This window comes from Diabrotica undecimpunctata, chromosome 7 (genome assembly GCF_040954645.1).
Source record: "Diabrotica undecimpunctata isolate CICGRU chromosome 7, icDiaUnde3, whole genome shotgun sequence".
Classification (NCBI taxonomy): domain Eukaryota; kingdom Metazoa; phylum Arthropoda; class Insecta; order Coleoptera; family Chrysomelidae; genus Diabrotica; species Diabrotica undecimpunctata.
Window position 1 is genome coordinate 84,809,725 of NC_092809.1, and position 14,741 is coordinate 84,824,465.

The 14,741-nt window shown below is 32.1% G+C and overlaps 1 protein-coding gene across 1 annotated transcript in view; it reads right to left on the reverse strand.

Annotated features, from left to right (window-relative positions):
• Positions 1 to 7,463, reverse strand: part of LOC140445543 (lysozyme-like) — a 369,487-nt gene extending 362,024 nt beyond the window's left edge. Inside the window, 1 exon segment of the mRNA XM_072537639.1 lies at positions 7,292 to 7,463. Coding sequence (XP_072393740.1) covers positions 7,292 to 7,343 — 52 coding nt within the window. The 5' untranslated portion in view covers positions 7,344 to 7,463.
• Between the last annotated feature and the right edge of the window lie 7,278 nt (positions 7,464 to 14,741).

Consider the following 14,741-nt stretch of genomic DNA (forward strand, 5'->3'; position numbering starts at 1 on the left):
ATACTTTTTTTCATAACTTATACACTAAAACTAAAAAATTTCTAAAATATAATCCTGAGCTCTTAGTGACAAAAGCAGACAAAGGTAATGTTACAGTCATCTTAGAAAGAACTCACTACTTACAACTGTGTTCTTCTCTTATAGATAATGATAGATCTTACGTTTCACTTACATCCAATCCCACTTCTTCTCTACAAAGGAAATGCAATACATTAATCGCATCCTTAGCCTCTTCCAATGAGATTGACCGTAACACAAAGAAAAAACTAACAACATATAATGGGAACATTGCAAAGTTTTATTCTTTGCCAAAAATCCACAAACCAACACTATCGGTTCGTCCCATAGTAGCTTCCATTGGAACACCCACTGAAAATAGTTCAGCTTTTGTTACAGACATACTTACTAATGCATATAATTATGAAAGTCAATATTACATTAAAGATTCCTTTGAGATGGTAAATAAATATAATGGCTACATACTACCATCAAATTATGTCCTCGTTAGCCTTGATGTTGTATCCTTATTCAGCAACGTTCATCTAGGAATATGTTTGACATCAATAGAGATCAACTGGGACCGTATTAGAGGTTGTTGTTCCATGTCTTACGACAGATACATCAGCATCGTCGAATTTCTCTTTAACAACACTTATTTCTCATTTAATGGTAAATTCTATCAACAAACTTTCGGTACCCCTATGAGAGCAAAGATTTCTCCTATCATTGCAACTTACGTTATGGATTATGTATTAGACTCAGTCATTCCTTTACTATCCTTTAAAATTCCATTTATTAAAAAATATGTTGATGATATCATTTTGGCTATACCCAATGACAAGGTAGATGAACTATTAGATACTTTTAATGGTTATGACCCCTACATCCAGTTCACTATAGAGAGGGAAGATGGTAATTGGTCCGTCCCCTTTCTCGACATAAGGATGATCAGGGAAAACAACAACATCAAAATAGATTGGTACCAAAAACCGACCTATTCTGGTAGATACCTTAACTACCACTCATACCATAATAATTCTACCAAAGTCAACTTAATCAAACAGATGAAAAATAGAGTAATAAAACTATCAGATCCTTCATTTCATACAAAAAAACCTACAAATCCTACAGAAACTTTTTATTTCAAACGCTTATCCAACACCATTAATGAATAAGATTTTGTTTAATACTATCCATAACGAAGATATTTCACCTTCCTTCGCGACTAACAATGCTGATCCTGATGTCTTAAGTGTGAACCCAGTCTCGGATACTCCTATCAACAAATATTTTTCATTACCATATTTCAGAGATATCACTTCGGGGTTAACAAGGATTCTGAAAAGTGTTGAAAATAGCTTTGGTAATAATAATAACAACATTAAACTTAATGTGGCTTGTAGATCAGCCCTAACAATTAATAATCTTTATTCTAAGATAAAAGATAAGACTCCCATAGATAGGCTTAGTAACATTGTCTACAACATTTAATGTCTCTCTTGCAACAATTCCTACATCGGTCAAACATCTCAATTATTGAAATCACGTATTACACTACACAAAAGTGATTCTCGACTTCACCCTGACCGCTGTGCATTAGCCAAACATGTCCATTCCACTGGTTATCTCATGGACTATACGAACACTACAATTCTCCACCGTGAGAACAATAAATCTAAAAGAGAGTTCATCGAAATGGAATCTAAGCGATATATACCACTTCTTACTTAAATCAGATACCAAGAACAATACAACATCACAGATAACTAACTTGACTGATATATCCATTAACAACTAACCTACCTTTATAATTAATTTTCATTAACTAAAAAAGATAACTTTCCCTTGCTTTTCTTAGATACATCTCAATAAGATATAATAATGCATGATCAATAGAATATAATTAAATAAAGAAAATCAAAATAATATTTCCCTATACTGGAATTTAATTTCATTCGTTTTTTACCAATGAACCTTAACGACATAAAGATTCATAAGAACTACTGAATTTGTCAGCGCTTGCGTTCTGGCTAAAACAGAACCTCACTTTTAAACTTTCTAAAAATCAAAAATTTAGTTATTGCCGACAATTCAAAGAATTACCTCCTTTTAAATGTAGTTACATTGGGTTTTTCGATTAACCTTGGGTATACCTTTGCGTGTTAAGTTCAAAGCTACCATACATTTCAAACCTTAAAAAAAAACTTTTTTTGCACATAGTAACAAAAAACACCACTATGTTACTGGCAAAGTTTTTTAATATTCTAACTCTACAATTCTAAGTTAAGGTAAGATCAATAATGTTTTAATAGATAATATATGGTAGCTAATTATAATTTATTCTCTTTCAGCCCTGAAGAAGCCAAATTAATTCTCTTTGACGAAAACGTTCGGCGAAACAATTGATACTCATTAGAGTCTTTCTTGCAGATTTCCCCAATATTTAAGAGTTTACTATATATAGATATATATATATATATATATATATATATATATATATATATATATATATATATATATATATATATATGTGTTTGTTTTGAGGTTTCCGCGGGAGCTATATGTGCTGTCACTATTTTTCCGGGTTTGACTCCGCGTTGTAAAATGCTGGTTTTCTTGAAAACCATTGTTTTGGCGACGTTCGGCAAGGTCTCACTTGCCATTCTCAAGCCTGGTGGATCTACTTCTCGTCGTTACTCGATTAGTACTGGTCCAGTACTAGACCACACAGTATTTTGGTATTCGTGAAGTCGATACTGTGTTTGGTTGAAATGGCACGCTGTGCAAGGGCACAAGATGGTTTAGAAATCCTAATGTCGCTTTTGTGGGACGTTAGTCGACCTTGAAGGGAGCGGCTGGTCTGGCCAATGTAGCAGGAGTTGCACTCTGCACAGGGTACTTGATGGACGACATTAGTTTGTTCTAGAGGGGCCAATGGAGTTTTTGTCTTAGAAAATAACTTACCTAAGGTTCTGGTATTTTTAAGGCTATTTTGACAGGTAAGTTTTTGAAAAGTTTGTTAAGCTTGGTAGTGATTTGTGGGAAGTACGGGAGCGAAACATATTTAGTGGTTTGTTCAGGAGTGAGGGGGGACTTATTAATCTGTATTTTGTTAGATATGGACGCTAATGTTAGCCCATTGGGTGTTTCGGTAATGGATTGCCCATAGCTTTTGGAATATAGAAATTTATTGATGAAGGATGCCGGATAGGAGTTATCTATGAGAATGGACTTCAGTAGATTGAGAGATTCTTCTTTGTAAAGCGGGTGTGTCAACATGTGTACTCTAAGGCTGAGGGCTTGTACCAGGTTAAGTTTGTATCTGATTGGGTGTGTCGAATGGTAATTTAAGAAACGGTTGCTAGTCATTTCTTTTCTGTACCAGGTAGTGACTAATCTGTTATCAGGTGTGCGAATGATTCGCATATCTAAAAACGGGATACTGTTATCAACCTCAAATTCACATGTAAATTGTAGGTGAGGATCAAAGCAGTTAAAAACTGATAAAGTGTCAACCGCCTTATCAGACGGGGTTGCTAAAATCAGATCGTCGACATACCGTTTTACAAAGGGAACCTGGAAATCTAACTTCTTGATACTCTCATTAATAAGATCATCTAGTACAAAGTTGACAAGAATCGGAGAAATCGTGAATCCCATAGGAGTTACAAAAATTTGCCGATAATATTTGTCGTTGAAAATTAAATAATTGGTGTCAAAAATCAATTTTAATATTTCGGAAAAAGTTTCCCAAGATATCGGACTGTGGGGTTGGATTTGATTCCAATGGTTACGGAGAGAGGTTAATACACTGGAAAGTGGAAGATTTGTGAACAAGGATACTACGTCAAAACTTACTAAGACAAAGCCTCTGGGTAGTTGATAATTATTAATAAATTCACTGAACTGGAAAGAATCTGTTATGTTGAAGTCATTGTCATAATTGTATGCTTGTGACAGAATGTTCGTGAGGAATTGGGCTATATTTGTGTTCGGAGCATTTATTGACGATAATATGGGTCGCATACTTAGTTGTGGCTTGTGAATTTTGGGGAGACAGTAAAATCTAGGAGCATAGCCATTGTAATTATGGAGGGATTTGGCTAGTTTCTCGTCAATAATTTTTTTGTTTTTTAGTTCAGTGATATATCGGTTGATTTTGTTGGTGTAGGTTGAAGTGGGATTGCGAAGAAGTGGTTGATAGTATTTGCTATCATCTAGGAGTTGCTGGCTCAGGTTAATATATTGCTCTCTCATCATAAGGACTGTGGCATTACCTTTATCACTAGTTAATACCATTAGGTCAGGGTGTTTTTTTAGAAAAGTGGACGCTTGTTCATAAATAAGATCAAAATCGGTTTTGGCATTGGAAGGTTTATGCGAGAAGTTAGTGAGAATGTTATTGGCAGATGATCTTAATTCAAGAATTCAAGAATATTATTATTATATATATATATATATATATATATATATATATATATATATATATATATATATATATATATATATATATATATATATATATATATATATATATATATATATATATATCTGTACCATTTGGTCAGTAGGTGATAACTGCATTTTTAGTCATTTTGTGTTTATTTTACAAAAATAATCAAAACAACATTCGTTAAAGTTTGGGCAGACCCTGCTAAATGTATGATGAATATAATTTGATTGACAACGTTGGTTATTTAATGATATATGCACATTTTTTTGTTTGTGTGATCAGACTATCGTAAGTATTCTTATCACGTAATGATCAAAATATATTTTTCATTTTTTATGGTCAAATAGTGATAAGTGTTTATATCATATTATAATGGCTAAATAACTCTTAATCTTATTACTGTTCTGATGAGCTTTATTAAAGCGAAATACGTATAAACAGATACATAGACGATTTGTACGTGAAATGGAATCTTTACTGTCTTTTTCATTTTATTCGGATCTACTCTGTATGAGTACAAGAAACCAATTCGCTAACGATTTCTGCTTAGTTGAGGAGATATGTCGTGGAATGCAAATTTTAGATTCCCTATGTCTCTATTAGCATCTTTATCAACGTCTGGCTATGCCTTGCAATTTATAGAAGACTCAGAATAAGGCAGTTATCTGAATTGTGTTTCGAAACTATTTTACGGATTTAATATATATGTTTGTTTCCTGATAATTGTAATAAAGATAATTTTAAAAGAACATACTTACAAACTAATTCTTTGAGAATCGCGACAAAAACCCTATATATATTATTTTAAAATACTCATTGCTCATAATACAATCAAACAACATATCATAACAATATATATATATATATATATATATATATATATATATATATATATATATATATATATATAGATATATATATATATATATATATATATATATGTATATATATATATATATATATATATATATATATATATATATATATGTATATATATATATATATATATATATATATATATATATATATGTATATATGTATATATGTATATATATATACATACATAGGTATACATATATTGCTAACATCCAATGTTTATTGCAATCTGTCTCATTATAAACAATAAGCAATATGTATGATTTATGTACAATAACATAGTGGGAAGCTGCCCAGTGGCGAGCACCCAGGTAAAATATAATATAAATATAATCTATGATAATCAATTAGTTTAAACTTTCACTTAACAAACAGAGTTTAATACAGGTAAACATCACTGACACACATATGAGAATTACAAGGCTATAAACACAAATTAAGGAAATATTTAGAAAACACTTTTCACCGCATCATGACACTATGCTCTATTTTTCCTGATTTACTAGAGGTCCAAAGGGTCTGGTCGTTTTAATCTTCTTACACTTACACAAGAAATAATGACGGGACGTTTTTACTATTAATGCTCTAAAAGAGGTCAGTTTAAAATTTAGAATATATAATTTTGTATTAAAATATTTTTTTATGTATTTTACTGTGTTGCAGTAGTCTTAAAGCTAAGTGTATTTACTGTTAATATTACATTTTGACAAATAGTTGACATTTTAAAAATTCCTTACTAACTATTCTGATGTTTCGGCAACACTATGGGGTTCTGACATCGTAAATCTTGAATGACGTGCAATCATTTTTATATGAAAAATTCTATATAAGTATATATACTACTCAATAAAATCAACGTAGATGATTTAAACATTGCACAACACAAATTAGACCAATATTTAGAAGAGCTGGGTCATATCTCGAACCAACCATTCATCGAGGAACATTTATCCTTGTTCATCATTCACATCATTCATTCATATCACTTGTTATCTTATAACTTTGCTTTAAATGTCGAAATAAAAGATTTCCAAAAATTGCAATCGCCTGGTCCCAGGATCAGCCTCCACCTTTACCACCACGCAGATATTCCATTAGAGAGAAACTTCAAAAGGTTCAAAGTTTAGAAGAAGACCCAATATCCAACAAGAATCTGAGAGATACAAATTACACTTTAAAAGTCAAAGCAATAGCATTGACTTTTTATTAATAAGGAGGGCTGTAATATGAGAAAATATTAACCTTGAACTAGCTGAAGTTCACCGACTCCACATTCAGTCCCACTTAGTTCTCATAGAAACCAGAAACCGCTGACTTGCAGAACACCCTTGGACAGACCGTTAGCCAACAGTCCTGGGAACAGCAACTCTGCGTTTTATAGGCAGGTTATAAATTAGCATCTTAGACGTCGAAGAACCCTTTTAGCTGTTACTTAAACGCAGTCACTTTTGTAGCCATTTTAAATTAATTTGATATTGTAATTTGATAAATAAGTAATTAGTGTTATAATATGTAATTGTGTGTAGGTGTGCGTGTGTGTATATCATTACAATTTATTAATCATATATACAATAATTAGTTTTTTGCATGCGTATACCAAAAGTAAATAAGCTTTGTGAAAAAAACTAAATGGCTTTCAAAAACTGAAGATGTAATACATAAATATTGAACTTCTCTAAAAATTAAAAAAGAGAAAGCAAAAAAAATAAAATTGAAAAAAGAAAAAGCATTTATTAAAATTAAAATGTAAAAAAGAAACGTCTAATGAACTAAACAAAAACCGAAAATGTTCTATATATTTGTTAAATAAATAGAATGGGAGAAAACATAATATCTTATTAAAACTAATAAATAATATATAAAAATATCACACACTCTTGACATCTGTGTTTGTTTAAAACAAGCTGAAGGTTAACTTGCATACGGAAAATAATCAGTTCGATTTAAAAATCTTAAACTTACCTTTTACAGCTACAGCTAATATTACAACTAGTGTAAAGTACGTAATTATCATATTTAAAAGAGCTCAAAATTAAGATTAATCAAACCACAACAAACTTTACCAACCCGGTTTTTGGTTAAGACTGGAAATCCATTCTTTACTACACGATATTTATTTACATACGCGGACAAAGAGTATATTATAATCGGAGATATCTCCACCTTGGAGTGTAAAAGTTTGATTAAATTGGTTATAAATAACAACTATAATCCGGTTTTCCATTTTTAGTTTTATTTATAGTATAAATATATACCTATATATATATATATATATATATATATATATATATATATATATATATATATATATATATATATATATTTATATATATATATATATATATATATATATATATATATATATTTATATATATATATATATATATATATATATATATATATACATTATATATACATATAGATATATATATATATATATATATATATATATATATATATATATATATATATATATATATATATATATATATATATATATATGTATATATAAAATAAAGTTTTATTTTGAGGTTGCAGTCATTAATAGGGCCGGAAAGTAAAACTCTTTGTTCTTTAATCAAGCTTTCGCAGAATTTATTTGCTTCTTCAGGATATGCTAAAATATGGTATCAGTAAATACAACGAAATTAGAACTAAATAGCATTGTATAAAACTAGTATAAAAACTTACAACATGAGGTTAATCCATTAAATTTTCAAATTTACAAAACATTAAAACTTAACTTATTTTAAAAATTATACAGTTATGTAAGTACAATATTCCAATTTAATTTAATTTTGTAAAAATTCATTATGACATTGATTATGTTGATGTTTGATTTATGTCAGAAAGACACTCGTTTCTGTTTATTATATTTTTTGTTGTTGATAACTAGCTCTTGATTGTTATTATGGTTACGTACAAAGTAATGATTTATTTTATTAATGCAATTAATAAAAATCATTCATTTAATTACAATGAAACTAATATATTAAGACGTGAAAACCAATTAAATAAAAGAGAATTCTTAGAAATGGTATGCATAAATAAATATCAATGCGTTAATAAAAAAACTGATATTGATAAACTAAGCAATATCTATAATTACATTCTGTCTTACGAAAATTAATACTATAATTTTCCAATATTAGATTTTCTGACTATAAATATTAGAATTTCAAAAAATTTAAATATTCATATTTGGCGCCACTTTGTACGTAACCATAATAACAATCAAGAGCTAGTTATCAACAACAAAAAATATAATAAACAGAAACGAGTGTCTTTCTGACATAAATCAAACATCAACATAATCAATGTCATAATGAATTTTTACAAAATTAAATTAAATTGGAATATTGTACTTACATAACTGTATAATTTTTAAAATAAGTTAAGTTTTAATGTTTTGTAAATTTGAAAATTTAATGGATTAACCTCATGTTGTAAGTTTTTATACTAGTTTTATACAATGCTATTTAGTTCTAATTTCGTTGTATTTACTGATACCATATTTTAGCATATCCTGAAGAAGCAAATAAATTTTGCGAAAGCTTGATTAAAGAACAAAGAGTTTTACTTACCTGCCCTATTAATTCATTAAATCATGCGAGGAGTAAGACAAGGATGTGTGCTATCGCCGACTCTTTTCAATATATACTCTGAGGAGATTTTTAATAAAGCCCTCACAAACCTAGACATGGGAATCCGAGTGAACGGTGAATACATCAATAATATCCGCTACGCCGATGACACTGTGTTACTAGCAACCAGCCTAAACGATCTGCAGGCCTTACTAGACCGAGTGCGAACTGTGAGCGTAACATACGGACTGAACCTTAATATTAAGAAAACTAAATTCATGGTTGTCAGCCGTACAAATTTAGATCCCGGGGCACTAATGGCAGGTAGCGAAGAGATCCAGAGAGTCGACAGATTCACTTACCTCGGAACTACCCTCAACGTACAATGGGACTACGCTCAAGAGATTAGATCCAGAATTGAAATGGCACGGTCTACATTTATTAAGTTGAGATCCTTGCTGTGCTGCAGTGATCTCAGTTTGGGAACCAAGATGCGAATAGTGAGGTGCTACGTTCTTCCAGTGTTACTGTATGGAGTTGAAGCCTGGACACTGACGCAAGCCACTGAAAAACGAATCGAAGCCTTCGAGATGTGGATATACAGAAGGATACTAAAAATATCTTATGTGGACCATGTCACCAACGTTGAGGTCCTACAGCGCATGACAAAAGAAAAAGAAGTGCTTAATTTAATTAAACAACGCAAGCTTGAGTACCTCGGCCACGTGATGCGGAACGAAGAAAAATATCGAATTCTTCAACTTGTTATGCAGGGTAAAGTATTTGGCAGAAGAGGACCGGGACGCCGTCGTATCTCGTGGTTGAAAAATCTCCGACAATGGTTTGGGATGACCTCAGCGGAGCTGTTTCGCAGAGCAGTCAACAAAACCATGATAGCCTTGATGATCGCCAACATCCGGACCGGATAAGGCACTGAAGAAGAAGAAGCCCTATTAATGACTGCAACCTCAAAATAAAACTTTATTTTACATAACGTGTCAGTCAATAATACCTAACTACTTTATATATATATATACAGGATGTCCCGGAAAATAGTGCGTTCCTTAAAGGTATGGGCTGAGTAGGAAATAACCTACATACTGACATAACAAACCCAAATGAACAGTCTACAACACCATTATCTGTCCCTTCTAACTCTGGCATAAAAAGAACTCATTCCACTGACACAAGTCTTGAATCACCTTCTTTACTGGTTACCGCTAGCCCACCAAACTTAAACTCTAATAACATATAAAACACAACAACCTTTGCAACTCCTAAATCAGCTCCTAAAAAGAAATCAAAAACTGATGATAAAGAAATTGGTAAAATTAATCCATCTGCCCATTCAAGTATTGAAAAATGAATTTGTGCTAATCCAGAAAAATTTTCGTTATCAGCATTACAAATTATTGCCTTCCTAGAAAATTCCTTTGGGAGTAGTGATCCTCTCAAAGAAGCTCATAATTTCACCACGAACATTCATTCTCTCCTCGAAGATCTTACACAAATATACCAAACTGTATCCGATAGATCACTTAAAAATCGCATTACAAGAATAACAAAAAAGCTAAAACGCACATTAAATCCTATAGAAGCTGACGAACATACCAGCTTTACGTCCAATAATTCATGTGACTCTAACTGCAATGATATGGATTTTTTCTAAAATTACGTTATTAGTACAAGGTATATTCTTTCTACTAACTAAATAAGTTTTTAAATTCACTATTTTACAATGGAACTGCGACGGATACTATCCGCGCCTTGAACACATTCAATATCTTATATCAATTTACCATCCAGATTTTCTTTGTCTCCAAAAGACCAATTTTAATACAACTAATATTCCTCATCTTAAATCCTTTGAAGGATACCACTTCATTAGGACGAACTGCTTCAGAGATAGTGGAGGTGCATCAATATTTGCGTCCAGCGAAATCTTCTCAACAATGCTGCCATTAATAACGAATCTTGAGGCAACTGCCATAACTACATATTGCCCAAATAAACTTACCATCTGTTCCATATATATTCCCCCAAACCATTCTCTAAAAGAAGAAGAGCTCCTAGACTTTATATTCCAACTTCCACAGCCGTTTATACTCACAGGCGACTTCAATGCACATAACAGTATGTGGGGTTCTCAATCAACATTTGTACGGGGAAAAGTAGTTGAAAATATTATAAACTGCACAAACTCATGTCTTCTTAACACAGGATCTAATACTCATTTTAATATTTCCTCTGGATCGTTCTCTGCTATAGATCTTACTATTAGTGACCCTAAATCTGCACCTTTTTTAACCTGGCAAACAGCTGACGATCTCTTTGATAGCAATCATTATCCGATAATAATTTCCAACAATTGTAACGGGACTGCCTCTGCCAAAAGCTATTGGCGCCTAAATAAAGCTAACTGGCCAGAGTATTCAAAAGCTGTTGACACTCTCTTGCTCGCTCATGATCATCTAATAATCAATGATGTAGACTATTTGTTAACGTCAATAACAGACACTATTCTTTCAGCTGCTAAGACTCACATTGGCAAAACATCATTCTCTCCAAATCATAAAGCAGTTCCTTGGTGGAACTCTTCTTGTGAAAAGGCGATTCGTCTATCCAAAAAAGCTTTAAATAAGTACCAAAAAAATAGATGCCTTGAAAATCTAATAAATTACAAAAAATTCAAAGCCAAAGCCAAACACGTAGTTAAAAAAAGTAAAAAATCATCCTGGCAAGATTACGTATCATCTATAAATGAAAACTCCAATCCTAGCCAACTTTGGAAAAAAATACGACAAATTCAAGGTCACAAAACAAATAATAAAATTACTCGTTTAATTTCAAATGGTATAGAGATCACTTCACATGAACTTATTCCTAACGCTTTTGCCAAACATTTCGAAGAAAAGTTCAGGAATAAAACCAATAATGTTACTTTATCTCATCATGACTTATATTCACACAGAAATCGTCTGATATCATCTGAATATAGTAGATCCCTTAATTCTCCTTTCACTATCCATGAGCTAATATCTGCCTTAGCTAATAGTAGAAACACTGCAGCTGGGCCCGATGATATTCCTTATGCATTCCTAAAGCACTTGTCTAATTATGGTCTTAATAAACTCCTTAATTTATACAATATAATCTGGAGTTCCCATAAATTTCCATCTCAGTGGAGCAAATCTATTGTTATACCAATACTCAAGCCAAATAAGCCAACTTTCTTTCCACAATCTTACAGGCCCATCTCTCTCACATGCACTATGTGTAAGCTAATGGAAAAAATGATCAACAAACGTCTTTTATGGTATTTTGAAAAACACAAGATTATTCCAAAGGAACAATCGGGCTACCAAAGACAGCGCTCCACAAGAGATAATCTGGTAATACTCCAAACCCATATCTCCAACGCAATAAATTGCAAGCAAGATTTCATAGCAACTATTTTTGATATAGAAGGCGCATTTGATACCATCTCTAGAAATGCAATTCTTGACAAACTTTTTGAATGTAACCTTACTGACAACATACACGCATTTATCAAAAACATCTAGATCATTCAGGGTTCCTGTCAATAACTTTCTTTCTTCTCCACACATCCAACATGATGGAGTTCCTTAAGGTTCAGTTTTAAGCACATCCTTATTCATTCTTTCAATTAGCAAGTTAAGTGAAAATATAGCTCCACCAATCAAATGCGTATTATATGCCGATGACCTAATAATGTACTGTCATGGTAAATCCAACGCAACTACTAGTAAAATTCTACAATTAGGAGTAAATGACCTACAAAACAAAGTAGCTTCTCTAGGACTTACCCTCTTCCACTCTAAATCCAAAGTAATTAAATTTAGCAGAAGAATGAGTTCTTTTGATCCTGAAATCATTATCAACAACTTCAAATTACCGGTTGCTGATAATTGTAAAATATTAGGGCTGATATTTGATTCAAGATTAACCTGGAAACAACATATACAGGAACTTAAAGGAGTTTGCCTAAAAAGGTTAAATATAATCAAAACACTCTCACATTATCATTGGGGCGCGGAAGAAAGCACGTTACTGAAAGTTTACAGATCACTTGTTCGCTCCAAGCTAGACTATGGATGTTTTGTCTATATGTCTGGTACTAAATAAATCTTAAATTCACTAAATACAGTACACAACACAGCTATTCGTCTGTGTCTTGGAGCATTCCGTTCTAGTCCGACAGAAAGTCTTTACTGTGAAGCTAATGAACCTCCTCTGTGGCTTAGGCTAGAAAATCTTCTTCTCTCCCATGCTGCTGCAATTTCTTTCAATCCGTCCAATCCAGTATATAATTTAATTACATCATCACACCATCCCCATAACAACCCTTCGTGTAACTTAATTAGAAATCCTATTCCTAGTCTTCTACAACCGTTACTAAAAGATATAAATTTGTCTGAAACCAGAACTCTACCTTTTTCCAATAATCCCTATTGGACCAACATACTCCCACATCATGATATTTCCCTCACCAAGTTTAACAAAGAAAATACCAGTATTAGTACATTAAGAATTCTCTTTCTAGAACTTATAAACAAAAATAAATATAACATAGTTCTTTACACTGACGCGTCAAAGACTGAAAGTGGTGTTGGATATTCTGTAACCACTGTACAACAGCCTATCAAACTATCTAAAATTTCTCCTTGGTGTAGCATCCACACCGGTAAACTACTAGCTATCTCACATGCTTTCAAATATGCCCAACAATATCCAAATACACACATAGCCATATGCTCTGATTCACTTTCCTCTATACACTCCATTAATGCTATATCCACCAACAATCCTATCGTCCAAGATATTCATGACACATATCAGCTTCTTATAAACCAAAATACAACTATCACTCTGATATGGGTACCATCCCATGTTGGTATTAGTGGCAACGAAAAAGCTGATTGCCTTGCCAAAAAAGCCGCATCATCCACGGACACCATTATGAATATACAAATTTGCAACGATCTCAAAGCTAGACTGAAGAAGCTGAATCTATCCACCTGGCAGATTCACTGGAATAATGTTACTTCAGCGCTGCATGAAATTAAACCCTCAGTGAACCTTCTTACCTATCCCAGTTTATCTCGAAAAAATATGGCAATCATACGGATATTGCGTATAGGACATACCCGTCTAACGCATGGCTACTTGATGACATCATCTCCACAACCAAAATGTCAGCACTGCAATACGACTCTCCGAATCAGGCATATACTTATCGAATGCCCCTTTTATGCCAAAATACGCCAACAGCTCGATATCAGTACTAACTTCAAAGAGGTCCTAAACAGCACAGACCAAATCAACAAGGTTATCAAATTCCTCGAGAAAAGTCAACTGCTCAACAAAATATAAATGTTATATAATAAGTTTTTATTATTTTCTCTTTATGTTAACTGTTTTTGTAAACTACTACTTTATGTTAAATGTTAATGTAAACTACATTATTTTGTAATTAATATGATATTACCATGTAAATCGTAACTCATGCTAATGACCATAGATGTCACATGCACGTTAATTTAAATAAAAAAAAATGTAGGGAATTCAATATCCTATATACTATATTTTAGATACACATAAACACATGGATACACTTATGGCAGATACTAAAAGAAGAAATATTTCGGTACCTTAGGGTAACTTGATTCTCGGCAACATATCTATTACAATTACATATAATATGTTCGGTCTTATTGTTTTAAATGCTTTGTTGCTTGTACAAGCTAGGATTATTTTCAACTTTAACTAGTTGTGTTTTTGTATCTTTCGTTGTCGGTCATATCAAA